Source organism: Athene cunicularia, assembly GCF_003259725.1.
Source record: "Athene cunicularia isolate RWA chromosome 3 unlocalized genomic scaffold, athCun1 chr3_part1, whole genome shotgun sequence".
NCBI classification, from domain to species: domain Eukaryota; kingdom Metazoa; phylum Chordata; class Aves; order Strigiformes; family Strigidae; genus Athene; species Athene cunicularia.
The window spans coordinates 12,100,345-12,119,041 of NW_020799097.1; the positions used below are offsets into that span (position 1 = coordinate 12,100,345).

The window sequence follows — 18,697 nt, forward strand, 5'->3', positions numbered from 1 at the left end:
AAGGAAAGGAAAGGAAAGGAAAGGAAAGGAAAGGAAAGGAAAGGAAAGGAAAGGAAAGGAAAGGAAAGGAAAGGAAAGGAAAGGAAAGGAAAGGAAAGGAAAGGAAAGGAAAGGAAAGGAAAGGAAAGGAAAGGAAAGGAAAGGAAAGGAAAGGAAAGGAAAGGAAAGGAAAGGAAAGGAAAGGAAAGGAAAGGAAAGGAAAGGAAAGGAAAGGAAAGGAAAGGAAAGGAAAGGAAAGGAAAGGAAAGGAAAGGAAAGGAAAGGAAAGGAAAGGAAAGGAAAGGAAAGGAAAGGAAAGGAAAGGAAAGGAAAGGAAAGGAAAGGAAAGGAAAGGAAAGGAAAGGAAAGGAAAGGAAAGGAAAGGAAAGGAAAGGAAAGGAAAGGAAAGGAAAGGAAAGGAAAGGAAAGGAAAGGAAAGGAAAGGAAAGGAAAGGAAAGGAAAGGAAAGGAAAGGAAAGGAAAGGAAAGGAAAGGAAAGGAAAGGAAAGGAAAGGAAAGGAAAGGAAAGGAAAGGAAAGGAAAGGAAAGGAAAGGAAAGGAAAGGAAAGGAAAGGAAAGGAAAGGAAAGGAAAGGAAAGGAAAGGAAAGGAAAGGAAAGGAAAGGAAAGGAAAGGAAAGGAAAGGAAAGGAAAGGAAAGGAAAGGAAAGGAAAGGAAAGGAAAGGAAAGGAAAGGAAAGGAAAGGAAAGGAAAGGAAAGGAAAGGAAAGGAAAGGAAAGGAAAGGAAAGGAAAGGAAAGGAAAGGAAAGGAAAGGAAAGGAAAGGAAAGGAAAGGAAAGGAAAGGAAAGGAAAGGAAAGGAAAGGAAAGGAAAGGAAAGGAAAGGAAAGGAAAGGAAAGGAAAGGAAAGGAAAGGAAAGGAAAGGAAAGGAAAGGAAAGGAAAGGAAAGGAAAGGAAAGGAAAGGAAAGGAAAGGAAAGGAAAGGAAAGGAAAGGAAAGGAAAGGAAAGGAAAGGAAAGGAAAGGAAAGGAAAGGAAAGGAAAGGAAAGGAAAGGAAAGGAAAGGAAAGGAAAGGAAAGGAAAGGAAAGGAAAGGAAAGGAAAGGAAAGGAAAGGAAAGGAAAGGAAAGGAAAGGAAAGGAAAGGACATTGTGGTTGAGAAAAAGATGGGGATGTAGCTCAAGACGACATGCCTGACAGCCAGGATGGCACAGGAGTCTGGAGAAGCCAAGGCTGCATGTTCTGGCCCACTCCAAGAAGAAGGAGGGCACTTTGCTCCTCGCTAAAGTTTTCTCATTATATTGCATTCTGTGAATGTAGCCAGTGATAATAAAAATTGAGGCCCTAATACAATCAATGAGTTTTAAGAATTCAAAAAATGCATTTTAATCCATCATGGATTATACTAAAGAACTATTCTCACTTTGGTCAAACTCTTACCCTCCACCATAACACTTCCATTTCCTATACATGTGACTTGTGCAGTTACTGCTTCCTTTTGTTATACAGTAAGTGATCTAGGGGTCATTTTCTTCATCTTTTTATCTAGGGATTGCTTTTCTTGTAAAGAGGGTTTTTTTCTCCTTGTTCTTTTGTCTGCAAGACATCTTGTCTGCACAGTAACACCACTTCAGCTGTCCCCTGACTCAGCTATTACACCAATATGATGGCACTAAAACCTGGGAGAGACTTCTTCATCCAGTGAGCTATGTGAACTCACTCAGACCACACATGTACAGGACTTCCATGGAATTTTTATATCATTCCAGGCTTTTACTCTACATGAGAGAAGAATAAAAGGTAGAAAGTGTTCTTTGCCACTGGTGTACTTCACAGTGACATAGGCCATCCCACAGAAATCAGTGGTCGTCCTAGGACTACATTCTTGCTTTCATAGTATTATTTGTACAACATTATTTCTATGAATCTAGAAACTTAAATATAGCCCAAAGTATTCTGGCAATATGTAAAATGCATGTGCATGAGCCCAGAATAGATGAGAGCAAAGAAAACGACTGAGATGAACAATCACATAGAAATAAAGAACATTGCGTACATGTATAGAAAATGGAAACAAATAGCTGAAAACTGCCTGAAGGCAAGTACTATTGGCGATAATGCAGGGATAATGTTTTCACAGGGATTAACTGTTCTGGAGCACTTTTCCCACGTGTAAAGCACAACATACTTTTTATTCAGATAGGTTGATTTGGCAGCCTCTTTACTGCTAGCAAAAACTATTTATTGTGCCTGTGCAGGAAAAATTCCACCCTTGGATAGCCAGAATGCAGTTCTTTTATCTCATACTGACAATTGCCTGCTGGATAGAGCTCAGGAGCTAATTTCCCACTGATAGTCCACTTCTATAGGATGCTTGTTAGAATTTTGTGTGCCAAATTAATAATTTTCAAAAGTCTTTGATAAATTTGGGTATGTATTATAACTTTTATACTGAATGTGTTAAATTCAGACTTCAGAAACAGATGTGATTTCTTTGGCAAAATGTAATTCTTACAGAGGTAACAAAGAGGTACATCACTTTAAAAGAAACTGCTGAAAACAAAGACCAGGATTTACCGTTTGTTAGAATTATTTTTTTATGCAGTTTTATTATCGTGGACCTGCGGGTGATTTTCTGTATAAGCAACTTAATTTTCTGAGAGTGAAAAGAGGGTTTCCTTACATGCTGTTTCAGAGCATGTTTAGTGCTCTTTTTCATGATTTTTCATGCTTCAAAGATACCCCAGGGTAGTTGATACAGGAAGCAGAAACTGTCTTTATTCTCCCTACTCTTGGCTGTACTTTAGAATAACCCCAGAATTTAAGTCTCTGTGAAGATAACATCAGGACCATTAAACATCTTTTTTCCTGCTATACAGAAAAACTCCAGGGAAAAGAATCTTAAAAATAAATGAGCAGATAGTCTAATACACCATAGGGGCTAATTTGTGGCAGAGAGTTTGCAATTCTAACACAAGGCCACTGATTTGTTAGGTTTCCCTTGTCATATACTCTATTTAAGTGTAGCAAGAACTAATTGATAGATAAATAATTGCTTCTTCAAGCCAAGATTAACATAGCACCCTTACAATTAAATATGACTATTAGTATTATAACTCCTATTTTCAGAATCCTATTTTATATACCAGTATTTCTTCCAACTCAAAAAAATATAGAAGACACTAGATATGCTTTCAAGAGCTGTTCTAGACTTTAATGACAGTTTTCTGGATGGCTTTTTAAGAATCATCATACACTGGCACTCAGAAAATGTACCTTTCTCAAGCCAAGTGTTATGCGAAGTATACTTTCCTTTTAAAAACGCCCAAACCAAACAAATGCCATGTATGAACATTATATTTTCAAAAGTCAAACACTGAGAACTATGACTTTCTAAAGTAATAAACGGAGTGGTAAGGCATCCCTTATTTTGCACAAATGAGCAACAGCCGAGATAAAATGAAAATTATGTGTGCAGTACCATTACTATGAAGCTGATGCTCAGCTGTAACTTTCTGTGACTTCAGATTTCCATGAAATGGCATGACTGTATTCCTCTAAGAAAACTTTGGGATTCAGTCACCATTATGCAACTGTGAACTCAGAGTGGTGGACTGTCACCTAAATGACTTGTCCTAATCAAGCAATCAGAAGTTTAATGTGTGTATATAATGCTTGTAGCAAGTTTACCAACCCACATGTAATACAAGACTCAATTTGCTGAGGATGCTTTGTATTGAAATGTAGTAATTGGACCCTGAGGAAAGGAGATGTGTTTTACTCCTGAATGAAGTCAGGAGTGTTAATGGAGTACAAGGGACAGCACCTGACCTGCAAAGCATTTGTGAGAGGCAAAGAATCTGTGAGAGGGAAAGCACCTGTGAGAGGGAAAGTGGGATGCAGTGATTTAGTGGGAGGAACAACTGCATCCTCTCCCGTTGGGGCTAAGGCATGTGTGTGGGGGTAGGGAGACTGTGAAGGGAACTAAGGACATCTGCATTTCACTGGGACCACGTCCAAAGAGCATCACCTTCCAGCTACCCGTGTTTAGCAGCTGGCTGAAAAGCAGTTGGCTGGAGTTTATTCTGGTGAAAACACATCCATGCTAGGAGGGAGGACATCTCCTGAAGTCATCTGCAGGTTTTACCTGTGGAGTCCTGTAAGGCTTTCACAGCACAATTTCTTGTTTTAATTGGTCCATTCTTAGACAACTCCATCATTTCAGATACACAGTTTAATTACATAATTATCTGCACTGACACATATTATAAAACAGACACTGTAATTGCTACATTAATAAACACCAACATAATTAAACGTGTTTCCATTACCAAAAAGGTATTTATAGCAGAGGGACACAGATCTAGTCAACATAGTCACAAGAAGTAGTGGTAGCTGCCTGCTTGTTTTAATCAGTTCTTTTGTATTTGGTATTAGCACTAGGGACAGCAATCACATAGCCAAACCCCGTGTATCTTGGAATAGGGCTTTAACCATCTCCTAACCTGATCAGTTTGACAGGGAGGAGCAAATTAGTGAATATCTGTCAAAGAAAGCTGTGAAGAGTCATGAGTATGCATACAGGCGTGTAATTTCCTAGTAAGGGACAACAGCAATTCTGGGGCATATCCTTCCAAATGAAAGTGGACACGCATCTAGAAATAACTGCAACTGAATATACTTCTGTTGAAAGCTGCTGAAAAGGTCCATACAAAATCTTATTTAAATTAATGACCTAAGAATTTTTTTTTTTTTTTAAATAGCTTTGTTAACATCGAAAGAATCCCCAATTGACTTTAATATTCACTTTGAGGTGAACTGTAGTGTTGATTTACACTTCTGCTTACACTGCTGTTTCTCTGGACTACGGGGAGATTCTATTTAAAGCTGCATATTCAGTTCTGGGCTATCCATGCAACCAGACAGCCAAACTTCGCAACTTCTTACACAAGTGGATTTTACACCAACGTCTTCTGAGAATGTTTCATATGTATTTCAGCAAAATGGCAAAATCTCCTCTAGTCTGAATTTCCTTGTGTTGATTACTTTATCTTCCAAACCATATGTTTTTCTCATTTTGATTTGTTTGTGATTGAATATAAAATTATGATAGCTAGCTAATTCTCGTGCCAAGTCGTGGTAAGTCATCTCAATTCAGCAATCAATAGGTTTGTCAGTGCAAATAGTCTATTCCTATGAGCCTTAATTAAACATGAAAAGATGGAAATTTACTCTCATTGAAGAGAAAGAAAGTTGATATCCCAAGGTACTGGAAATGTTCAGACTATGATTACTAGAAACCTGACTGGAATCTCAACTAAATAACTACATAACAAACCCCACATTTAACTTGGTAACTAAGCGAGCTCCCAAATGTCTCTCCATACCACAGAACCCTATACAAATCTGATGTTTCATTACCTGCATATAGCTACCCACAGCAGCATGTGATGCAGTGGTAGTAGTGATGTGCCATATCAAAGTACCACAAGCAGATGGAGCAGGCTGAGATGCAATGCATGGCTGTGAGAGACATAGTCCAGACTAATCAGACCCCTTTAGTTTTTGCAGTATTCATACCCAGGTACAGCGACAGTTACAGCTGTCCATCTGGGAAGCTCTGGAAGTACTTATCACTAAAGTAATTTAATTTTCTGAAGAACTGATGAGTTCCCTGGGAGGAAAGGTGAAGGTGAACCTGAGACATGGAGTCACAGATGTCACATCAGGGTGAAGGGACTCGGTTCAGAGCACCAAGTTCTCATCCATGCCTTACAAAACAAGAATGCTGTTTTCAGCCCCAGGCCTTGTGTACAAGTGAGATACTGGAAGCAGGCTTTGATACTAGAGGAAAACATTTCAATGATTTAAACCAAAATACTTTAAATCATATTAGTTTGTTCCAGTGCTAAAATGAAGTGCCCTACTTTCAAAGTCTTCTTCAGGAACCCTGTAATACCAAACAGGTTTTTTTATATTTTAAAAGACCAGAAATGTTTATAGTTCAAGAAATGTGACAAGCTGAAGTCCCCAAAAGACCTTAGTTCACTTTGTCTCAAGTAACAAAAACACATGCTTACTAGCTGTCAGAACTAGGATGATCCAGTTTTCCAAATCAGAGCTACTGAAGACCTAAAATACAGGTTTCTCCTAAGACATGGTCACAGTTTAACTGTAGAGTGCAGATCATGGTGTAAATCTAAAGCAGACATTTGATTAAAGTCTGGCCAGAATTGCCATACTATAATGTGCATGTATGACCTCAGGAAGTCATTTCCAAGCCATTCAGTAGGAAATAAAAACCCTCACTCCAAAGAAATAAAATAAGGGCCATTTATATTTTGACCCCTGAAGTAATTTCAACCCTGACCTTGCCAAAGACATTGAACAAGTGGTTTAACTTCTTTGTATCTCAACTCTCCATACATAATATAGAGACTTTATATGCTCCACTCATAGTTATTTTGTTTAGATTGCAAGAAAAGGGAATATCTCTGAAAAAAGTACAGTCAGTATTACCACTCCCTCTCTCCACTGTACATCCTCAAGGGTTTTCACTGGATTTGTGAAGACTTTTCCTTGTGATGAGAAGGAAAGCACTGAGATGGTATGAATGGAGCTAAGAAATAGGAATTTTCAGGACGAAAAAAGTCCAAAACACTTGACTTTTGCAACAGTGAACCACTGAGCAGCCTTGACAACAGCTCTGAGGACTCCTTAACAACGGTAAAATAAGCACTGTTACAACAAATAGTGGACCTGAATGCTGTAACAGCTATGGGACTTGGGTGCTGACCTGTTGGGTTTTGTTTCTTTGAGGTCTTTGATACTTTGTGTTAACAATGGCACTCTCCCCCCAAGCTGCACCACTCCTGTATTACCCTTCAGGGAAATCCTAATGAATTCAGTATTTTGCTACAGAAATAATTGCAGTACCCTAAATTCATCGGTTTGATTTCTCTGAGGAATCCAACACAGAGCAAAAGTAAGCTGTAAAAGAACAAGGTCTCTTATAAAAATACAAGACAGTTTTTGGAACTGGTGAACTTCCTTAAAAATAAAAGATGAAGTACATGTAACCTGCATGTTATTGTTGGAAAATTTACCCAGACTGGATTCTTTTACTGGGCCATATTGGAAACTAGGGCATGCATGTACATGGCAAGATTTTTTAAGCATTCCAGGCTGGATCGTCTTGCCCTGGCTGGACATCCTCTCTTCAGTAGTTTGGATTTGATGTTAGTTTAGAGTTGCCTCCAGGAGCCACATAGAACCACAGAATTACAGAACTATTCAATACTTAGTAATAATCAAAGGTTTGGACTAAACCTTCACATACCCACACATCTGCTGACTCTGTAAGCCCTGGAGATGCCTTTGGACAGTTGGACTGCTTTATGGATTCCTGTAACCATCATTCCTGCCTCTCACAAAGAGGATATCAGCATATGTTACTGAATTGTTCACGCATCAGGAAGATTCATTCCACTAGCCTGGACACTCCACAAGCTGCTATTTGGAGCAATTAAGATGTAGCTATTTAGATTTAATCTTTTAGAATTGTCTGACTTCCTCATTTTCTAGATTTAGAGTCTCCAGAGATCATCTGGAGGATATGGGCCATTATGTGCTCTGCAACAGAAGCAAAGAAAAATATGTTTTAGCCTTTAAAATTAGCCACTAGCCATAATGCTGGAAACAAAAAAAAAAACAAAACCCAAACCAAGACGTCCTTCTTTGCCTCTGAAATTGTTTTTTACTAACTTCAGGATGCTTATTCTCACCACTCATCCATACAGACTTAGTTTCTTAGTTTTTAAGTAACTGCTGCCTTCAAATGGCAACTCGCAATGCATACATTCTGCACACATGACAAGAGAAGCTATCCAGACTCTAGATCCAGCTTGTAGAACTAGACATTAATAGGTTTGCACCAGACTTCCAGGACTTGGGTCTCATGATGATAAACAATTCTAAGAGCTCAGTGCAGTCCTAAGCACTTAAATAAGGATCAGGAATGAGAACTCCCATTAGCTTCAGCGAGATTAGGATTTCAATCTAAACTGACTCCATTTTACATTGTTAAAGGCTCTTAGTGTCCCGTGTTGTGATTTACAGCCATATTTTCAGAACAGTTCACTACTCAGCATGCTGGTCCTCTTCTGAAAATTACTGTTTCCATTTTACTTTGCAGCCTAAATGAGAATCCATGTTTATTTATTGTATTTTATTTTTCAGTATGGTTGCTGATCTTTAAAACTCTGTTTACTAAAACCAGATCTTATAAGATGTTCTGTAAAATGATATAAAATCCAGCCATTAATTTTCATGGGATTAGAGCAGAGACTGAAATGCAGCAGAAGAGCCTGTTACCAGTATCCTCCCCTTCCCCAGATCATTCAAAGTTAGCTTCAAACAACCTTTGGGGTTTGTTTGATTTTGGTTTTGTATGTAAGAAGCATTCTGGCCCTTTGTTTTAAAATTCATGCAGCACAATCTCAGCTTCTGTTTGAAACATATAATAAGCCTCTTATGTGGTTTTCTAGTAGACCTGTACTTTGGCACAGCACCTGCCTATTCATCTTTAGAAGGAGCAGGAGGAGGAGGAATAATGGCAAAAGCATTTTTGCATGGAAAACATCTACGCAACAAGACCATGTCTTTTTTTTTTTTTTTTACCAAGTCCTGTATGAAAAGCAATTGCAATCTCTTTTGTTTTAAAAGTTATCAGAACCCAATTTTAATACAGCTTTGGAGCACTAAACATATACTTCATCCTGAAAAGCATTCCCCTGTGATAATACTGGACCACAAACACATTTGCTTTTCAGAATACTGCCTCTTGGATTATGCTATATTAATTTTCCTTTCACAGGAACTTTCACTGCACTTCTGGTGAAAGTTTTTTTACTCTTTAGGAGTATTTGTTTCTAATGATTTTACTGCAATTGTCTCAAATGTGCAGATTTGTATTAAGTGCTTAAGAATGCATTAACAATCTTTACCTCATGGATTGTTCTACAAATGTGCCTAAAGCAAAACTTCCACTGATGCCAATAATGTTACTGTTATTTCTGTCTAGCCTCTATTTGCCTGTTTCAATATTTGCTGTTTCTTATAGAGCCACCTTGTAATGTCCTGGATCAGAGCTATTCATTGCTTTACTTGTTTGTATCCGATGCTATTTCTCATTGTCTCAAACATAACAACAATAGTTTTATTAATCTGCATCGGTTTTAAAAATTCAGTTACACAACAGTACTATTAAACTGTTTAAAGAATTTTTCGAATCATGTTTATAAATAAATACGTATGATGTTTTCTGTGTTGCGGTTAAATTTAGGTGATCCATCCAACAAACATACCGTCATATTATCCAGGAAGACTGCTAGCATCCCAGATGTGCTCTTTGGGACGGTAGAAACAGCATGGGCTAAAATAATTGATAATCTGCATGATTTCAAAACATGCTGTAGTTCTTTAGCAGTACAGGATTGGTGTAATATACCTACTAAATATACTATAGGTATAATATACCTAACATTGGTATAATATACCCCAAAAGCACTCCTATTATAGGGAGAACTTAAGTGGTCAAACCACACTCGTAAAAGCAGCACAGCTCCTCCAGTTAAAAGTGATGATACCAGGAAAATCAGTTTCTGTCAGTGCAACATCTCCGTTAGGGGCATCTGTAAGCACAGCTGTGCTGTTCTGGAATCCCATTTCTTCACAGCCACTGAAAGCCTGAAACGCAGCTCTAACCTAACATTTTGAGGAGCTCTGTGCCATCTTTAGAAAGATGCAAGTCTGTCTTGAAAATCTGGATAGAGAAAAAGAGGCTGCAAATATATCCACTTAAATTTCAATAGATTTTTGAGATTCTTTTGTTCTACACATAAAAATGGAGGACTAGAAATCAATTCCCTTCAAGGCAGGAAATGTGAGATAGAAGCCAAAAATATGACAAACCATTTGACTGTAATTAATCAAATAGCGTTACCATTTTTTTCATTTAAACATTATCTATAAAACCCCAAAACATACTAAATAATATATGTGCAATACATTCACAAAGTAAATTATTTAATGTTAGCATTATATCATGATCACTCCCAACCCCACCCTTTCAGTTAAAGGACCATCAGTGCTTGTTATTAATCCAGAGGATATGCTTCTCATGTTCAGTGACCCAGTTCCAAGAAGTATCACAATATAGAAGCCTATTTTCCACTTAATAAACATGCATAATTCCTGTGAACATTAGCACTGATTATGCACACTTACACACTCTAGGGCATATTCATCTAAACCCAGTGAATTCAAAAGATCTAAAGGAAAATGTATTTGGCCCTCTAGACTGCAAGAAACCCTAAAGAATGACAGGAACAGTCCAGAATGTTTTATTGGTTTATTCAGTTTTAACAACAATTTTGTATATTAATTTCTTCAGCTCTCTGCCCACAATGCTAATGATGTTTTATGTAAGGTAAAAGAATGAAGGACTTTTTAGGATAGAAAAAAGGAAAATGAAGAAAGCAAGCAAGGATTAAGCTTAATGGCTAGGATATTCTCTCTGAAGGTGGAAATTGTAGGTTTCAGCCTGTCTGATGGTACTTATCACTATTTCCTGCAGAAAAAAAGAGATTATTTGGGATATTGCCAGCAGTCCAGAAGGTCATATTCCATCACAGGTATAGCAATGAGAGGGTGTGCAGTGCAGATTCAAAATTTTTACAGGGACATCATAATTGATTCAGTTTCCTACAGTTTGATGAGTACTTAAACTACTACGGTAAAGATAAGGCATTCACATTATCTTAATTACTTATGAGAGAAAGAAAAAGGAGTCCAGTCATTGATTTTGCTTTGACTTCTAATGTCCTAGATAGTTCTCTGCAGGAGAGGTCATTTAGATCTCTGTGGCTCTGGGCCTACAGTATATGAACAATTCTTCAATAAACTATTTTAAAAGCTTCTGGAACATTCACCTCACTCAGGACCATGGAGGAAAACAGGAGGCCTAATAACTTTCTACAGACTCTGGATCCTGTGAAGAAACTATCCACCCAAAAATGTACCAACGTCTTTAATGAACCTGTTGGATGGCATACAATGCTAATATGCAACCTGCTTATTTCAAAAAGGTGTTCTGGATTAATTATTTTTATAGACACTTCCACTAAAAGGCTGCTAATAATTTTTCTGTAGAGTCTGTTTGTATAACTGCTATTTATTTTAAGCACTGCATGATTTGTATTCATAATGGAAACTTCAATAGCAAAAGCTTCCAAGCCAAGCTAGAGTAATTTCCCCTTTAGTCAATACAGTCTTCATCTACAACAGTACAAATGATGCAAATGTGTAGAGTGGAAGAGTTAGTGTTGAGGACCTGACATCCACATCACACGTGTTCTGGATGTTTTATTTCAGGCCAACTCTAGTTTATTAGTAGGCATTAGATAAAGAAATAAATTGTGATCCCAGGACACATATTCTAGTTACATTTAATCTGAAAAGACGCAGTTTCTGTGCCCCAAGATTGCAGTTTCTGTGCCCCTCCTGTAATTATAATGGAAGAGAAGTAAGTGGACATAACCACGAAAATCACCTCAAAATATTGCCCCTGATATAATCTAAAATGTTTTTGCTCTTTAAGATGAGGATATTTTCTACAGTGTGTGTGTAAAAGAAGAGTTTTCTTTGCATCTTAGATGACCAACACCCTTTTATCAATAACACATGGAAGTGCACTGAACAACTCTCATGAACATAGCAACAAAGTCATTTTAAGAAAACGTAAACCTGAACTGAAGGTAAGTCTTGTATTTCTTTTCCAAATACACTGATTTATGGAAATCTTCTTCAATAAAATCCAGTTCAGTCCAATAGATAAATGTCATCCCTCCCAACTATAAGTTCACGCAGAGGAATTACTAATCGATACAAGCTTCATGTATTTTCACCCTGAATATGCATTAAAGGAACTGAAATGCTGTAAATGTAACCATAATGATCTGGGTCTCCTGCTGGTGGCTCCTCCTGAAAAGATCAAATCTCACATGTGGGGTTTTGTCTGCAGCCAGCAGCAGGGTCAGGCATAGAAGATGCCACCATAGCCAACATTCCTCAGGGAGCCCAGGGTTGTGATTTTACAAGAATTTCTATGGCAGAAGGAGAAGTAAAGGTCTGGATTTACTACAGTTAATTGTATTTCTTCTCTGAAAAAGTAGTATTTCACCCTGTACATGGATAGACATTATATGCAGAATGACAATAAACTGGACTAAATATACGAGAGTACCATTACAGAGCAGATTTCAAAACCTGTAACTACCAAAGAGTCTGGAACTTCTGCGTCAGCACCAAAGCAAGGGAGGCAATCTTATTTGATGTGCATATATAAAAATATGAGGCTATAAACTAAAAGTCAGATATTGCAGCTTAGTAAGACTATAGAGCGGTTTCCAAATTTCAAGAGCAAAATACTGCTGTGCTCTTCGTGTTATTTTTTGCACTACCATTTTTGTAAACATGATATTGAATTTACTCCCTGATATTTCTTCATGAGTAAAGTATCTTGTGAAGTATCTGTGAACACTTCAAACACCCCTTTGAAGGCAGGAAGTTCTAACAGTTGAGAGCTATTTTCAGAAGATATCTTTCCCCACAACATATAAAATCATAAAAGAAAACAAAATTTAATCCCTTTACTGCAATTTACCAAAAAGAAAATAATGATGTTAAGCATGTGACATACTTTATTAGGAAATCATATTTTGTAAAGACCATTTACTTTCCTCAGAAACATGTATGAGAAATGATTAGACGTCTGGTCTTGCTGGATGTGCACTGCATACTGTTTAAAATGGAAGCTATAAATTATCAGTCAATAACAAGCACAAGACCTGAGGCAGTAAAAATTCTTTCATCTGAAAATAACAGTTATTACAAAGTCAGTTGTTTCTTAAAATAAGGATGAAGCCATAAATATTAAAATACGAGGACAGAAGCTTATTTATGTAAGCTGGAGTTAGCAGTTTTGTTAGACCATTCATTAGAAGGAAAAAGGGGGTAGGTAATAATTTACAGACTGATCTGGTTCAAGGCTGAAGAAATTTAGGGAAGGACTGTAGCATGCATTTAAGGGAAAAGACAGTCCCACTTGTCTGCAGAAATTGTCAGTGTGCTCAATGTTAATTATTTACATTTGAAAGGCTTTTTAAATTTTTATTCAGCCTCACATTGTATTTATGAACTGTTCTGATCCTACCGTTCATCATCACCATCCAATATTTTTCCTAATTAAAATTACTTTGAAGACTCTGACCTTTAGGCAGACACTCAATTCTGAACTAAAATATAATTATCTTTGTAACATGAATACACTTCTTATACTGCCCCCATGTTCTTCTTGTTACAGAAAATATAATAATAAATATAAGGAAAAGACTACATTGAACTTGATAAAATAATGAAAAATAAGAAGAAAATAAACCAAGCAGACTGGTTTTCCTTTCCTATACAACAAGAGCAAAGAGACATCAAGGAAAAAATAAAGGCAATACTTAAAGTTTAAAGAAATCCTTTGTGCACAGTGCATAATTTTTCTGCAGGACATACTGTCATGAAACTTCACCACTTCTGAAACCAAAAGGAGGATGGAATTTTATATGAGTAGGTCCAGCACTCACATGGTTTATATTCCAGTGGTATTACACGGGTACAGCACCATTTATTGAACAGGAACACAACCACTCTTTGAAGGTGAAAGAGGCACATAAATTACAGAGTGCAATTTCTTGTGAATAAATCACAGCGTTTTTATTAAACTTTTGGTTCTGGTCACTGTAGCTATATAAATCGCCAGTGTGATGAGGGTGGCACTTCCTATTTATCTCATTGTCTTCACCGTTGCTTCTCATAGCAAAGGTATTTGTTAGTCTAAATGACTGACCATATGTTTCCTTTACATTACTTTGCAACCTTTTCTATGGTCAAATAATAGGAACTTAAGAAATAACTTACCTTTACGTAGAGCTGCTGAAACTCCTCAAGGTTCAGTCTACCACTTGGACAGTCCTTTAGAAATCCTTTGTACCACTGTTTCAGCTCGTGTTCATTGAACTCCGTGCTCTTCACCAGATCCTCCATCACCTCAGGGGCCAGCTTGCTATTCTGTTTCCCCATTCTGCCTTAAGAAGGAATAAATTAATACAATTAGCCAAATTGCTGTGAACATTTTAAATTCGAATTAGCGACAAAGCTTGAACACATCACTTGTTTTGTACACGCTGCTGCTTTTAGTCAAACTCATCTTCATGGATTCAGTTGTGAATCAGAACCTAAGCTATGCTTGAATATTATTAGATGCTTATAATGGTTAAAAAGAAAACATTCATTTGGGAGTCTTAAGGCCTGAAGAGAGACTGCTCCTTTGCCTTCAAATTAGGTAATTTCTAGCTTTTCTTTACACTAAGGCTGAAAAAACATGATTTTTGCTGTGAATTTAACAAAAATTTTCACAGATTTGGGGATGTTCACAGAATTCATCTTTGTCTTGAGAATCTTTTCTGATACCACACCCATGTTAGCAGCTACTCCTCACAGGTACAAGGCTGTGGACAGACAGGCTTGTAACATACAGCACTAGATGATCCACTGGGAGGAAGCAATACAAGAGAACACACTTGGTCTCAAGAAATGACGAAACCAAACTGGAAAAACAAATGTAATTCTTATACAATTGCACATATATGTGTATATATACACATATGTATACATATAAGTAGAATTATATGCATATAGTTACTGCATAGTTGATACACAATAGTTGATTTATAGTTCATCACTGTTAACTCTGGAGATATCCACTACATTTGTTATATACATTTTGTATCCACACCGATAAATATCAAATATAAACCATACAGAAATACAAAATATGCATGTGTAAATATAGTAATTTCAGTACTATTCATGTTGGCCCTTTGAGATATTTCCAGGTCCTTTGATGTGTAACCACAGATGACCTTCGAGAGAAATTTTGAGAAATCTTTAACTTTTTCCAATTCTACTACAGTTTGTTTAATGACAGATATCTTTCAGTTATTTTTTAATCAGATGACAGACAGCACTTAACTTGTCCTGTACAAAACTGCAAAGTGATGAATAATTTCTTTCCTGAGCCTAGCTTAGCATTTCCATTTTTATCTCCCAGTATAGCATCTGTCTCTAATGACAGCACCACAGTGAATGCAGTGATTTCTAGTCCATATCACCACCCATTCCTGATATTAATCTATTGCTTTTGGCATTTCCCCCCATTTTGAAGGGGAAGTTTCTTTCTCCTCGGAAGGACACACTTTGCTCTGCTCCAATGAATCAAAATATTTATATAAGTTCCTTTATGGGAATCTTCCTTGAGCCAGCACAAAATTAACCATTCCTCCTGGTCTGTGTGGCAAAAACATCCCCTAGTGCCATACCACCAGTGGCACCAGGTCTCTTCCTGAAACACCTCATGGCCCCCCTTCTCTTTGGTCATAGTCCTCCCCAGCCTGTCCCCATCTTCTTCCCCATCCCAAGCCCAGCAAGATAACCAGGGCTGATAGCAAACCTCTTTGCCAAGACAGCACATGGCTTAGCCACACAAACATCCCTGACACCGAGAAGGAAGATGTCTTTTGTCAAAGCATTCAGCAGGTATAAAGTTAGGAAATTTGGTCATCGGAAGATACAAAATGCCACAACCCATCAGGCTAGAAACTCCATCCAGAAATGTCTCAACACCTTGGTGACACGGCTGTTAGACAAGTGCACTGTGCTGTGCACAGATATAACTGGAGGTGGAAGTGGGCCACCATTTTCTTGGGATGCTTCCAGAAAGCAGATCCCCCTTCCCCAGGCTCTGCACATCTTTCCTCTACCAACACTGCAAGATGCCGCAGTGCTTTCTTGCTCGAGGCCCTGCATCTCCTCTGAACTACAAGAACCTGCTGCAAGAACTCACACAGCTGTTCGTTAATTAAGGGCAGTACACTGCTTTCTCTAAATTTACTTACTTTGATGCTCTGCCAAGCTCCCATCCACACGTTTTAGTAAATTTAGCACAAATATGGGAGAGTTCAACCTTTCAGTTAATTGCCACAGGCGTAATTGTACACGCAGATGTCCAGAAATTAGCCATTTTGACTAAACGATGGGTTTGCAATTTATAGTATTTAGAACAATTGTCCCAGCCTTATCTTTGAAGTCCCCATCTTCTCATGTATGACACAGACCTAATTTGGCATAATCTCAATTTAAATCCCATGGAGACTAAAGTAAACTAATAAAGTTATTTCTCTAGCTTCCTCCAATGGCTTTTAAGTGAAACAATAGACTGTTTGGGGTTTTTTTTAATCTTTAAGGGGCTTATTTATTCCCCCTTTTTTCTCCTTTAAACTGTGTTACCATTTGCAGTCATAAGATGCTTTGCTTAGGACCCAGAGGACCCTTAAAGATTCTCAGCAATTATAGTAACTACTTTAGGTAAATTCATAAGGCATCTTCTGGCTCTCTTAATTTAGCCAAGTGTGCTTTTACATGACTCTTTTCACCTGGATTCTTGACACCATCAATATTTAACTCAACAACACTTACACATGAAAAAAAAGCATCTTCAATGGGCAAAAATCGGGTGGTCTTGACCAACAAATTTTCTGTAATAGCTATTTTTCTGTATTTATCGTGCTTGTACCTGGCACTACACATAGGTGGAAGCAGACAGAACTGTGAATCTCAGCACTATCTTCCAAAGTTAGCTATGTTGTTTTCAGTAACATGGACATAAAACACTATGGAAAATGGAGCGGGTCTTCACGTATGTAAAAATACACGAATAAAGAGCTGGGTAAACATATCCACACATAACCTTTTCTATCATCAGATTCAGAGAAATAAGACACCAGTTTTCTGCTTGTATGGCACAGGCTCTTAGTTTTGGTCAGCTGCTTGTTCTGCCATACATTGTGCAGTAAGTTCCAAACACCTTCCAGCCATCCCTGATGTACCTCACCATATAATAGCCGTTAGTAAATGAAAACCACAGCTGGCATCTTGATAAACACTTTCAGAAACTACTTTTTCAACAGAACCAAACCACTATTTGAGGAAGGTATAATGTGGGACTGCTGGGTTCTGTACTCTTATTTGCTGCTCCAGAACAGTACAGTGCATAATCCCCCAGGCTCTCTTTGAGACAAGGGCCTGAACAAGCTGACCGAGCTGGTCACAATGCCTTCCTGGAATAAGAGGCATTCATTCCTTCTTCTTGTTTTAAAGTTCTTTTCTTATGGAATTGAATTACAATATGCAAGAAAGCTCAAGAGTCTCATATAATTATCAAATATAAACTCACACTTCTGGCTCAGGGAGATCCAACTTATTTGGGAATAAAAACTCAAATACATAGATTATCTAGTTAATCATATTCTAACATTTCTAGAGTTTCATTGAATCTCTTATTATTATTGAAAAAGTACAATCACCCATTAGCAACGAGTATGCCACTGCCAACACATTTAATTTTCTAAAATGAAAACTATTTTTAATTAACTTATAATCATGGTTTCCCAAACATGTTTTTTCCTTGTGAAAATCTATGAATATGCATTAGGAAAATGCAGGAGAGAACAGCTGCACATTCACTAAGTTTTCATGAGGAGGAAAGGTCACTTTGCAAGCATTTCTTTGTTTAGTAAATGTTATTCTTTTAAACTATAAATTTGCTTCCAACTTCCATGCTTTCAACCATGCAGTGCAGCAATCTAAGGACCGTTATTCATCTTCTGTTGCGTCTTCTGATTGACAAAAGTCATGAAAGGGGGAAAAAAAACAAAACAAAACAAAACCCACCAAACAAACAATAAAACCCACACTAAAAAAAGCTCAACATGCTTCAATTCCAAACCATCATAGGGGAATGATTCAAAATAAACAAGGAATCAGGTACATGGGTGGCACTTAGCATCAGCAAATGTGTCAAGACTATTCCCAATGAGATTAGTCTGTCAGGAGAATGCTTCTTAACATTAGCAAAGGCAACACAATCCAAATTAGAGACCAAGAAAAACACTAAAACTCTACTGTTGTGTCAAAGTAGCAACAGCAATGAAGGTTGAGTTTAGAAAGACATCCTCTTGGCTGAAATGCTGCAAAGACGCCATCATCTACCCTCAGAAACAAACTCTTCAGAAATGCTTAGTATAGTAGTACTTCAGTACTTCATTAAGTAACACCTTAATTGATGCTTTTACAGGTCCACAGGAGGGTCACATTTAAAAGATGGAATTTTTTCAACCAACCAATCCCCAACCTGAAGTAATCCAGGCTGTGCCAGCAGCAGGCAGGGACAATATGAGGATGTACTCGCCTGCTCCTTGCCCCGCTGGACCTCCGGAGGTCCACACGAGCCAGCCTGGGAAGCAGGAAAGGGCTGCAGCAGCAGCTGGAAGTTACTCTAACATGACTCAGCAACATGGCTTAGCAAACTGATTTTGTGATTTACTAGGGGCTTTGGAGGTAACAGTCACATGCAGGAAGAGGAAATCAGTTCCTCCCATTTTTCTCTGTATCATGAGATGAGTATGCATGAAACACACATGCTTGTGCTGTTTCAAAAGCTCCCTGCTCTCCACATGAGCATCATCCAAACCTCCTGGCCAATGGCAAGCTTTTTTCCCCTGGAATATTTTATATCAATTCCTGCACAGGTTT

The 18,697-nt window shown here is 37.8% G+C and overlaps 1 protein-coding gene across 5 annotated transcripts in view; it reads right to left on the reverse strand.

The window, feature by feature from the left end:
* The window catches only part of VSNL1 (visinin like 1), an 88,686-nt gene that overhangs the window by 37,352 nt on the left and 32,637 nt on the right, over positions 1-18,697 (reverse strand). For all 5 annotated transcript variants that reach the window (XM_026844887.1, XM_026844890.1, XM_026844892.1 and 2 more), the window contains exon 2: positions 13,967-14,133. In XM_026844887.1, coding sequence (XP_026700688.1) covers positions 13,967-14,128 — 162 coding nt within the window. In that variant the 5' untranslated portion in view covers positions 14,129-14,133. The remainder of the gene's footprint in view (positions 1-13,966; positions 14,134-18,697) is intronic.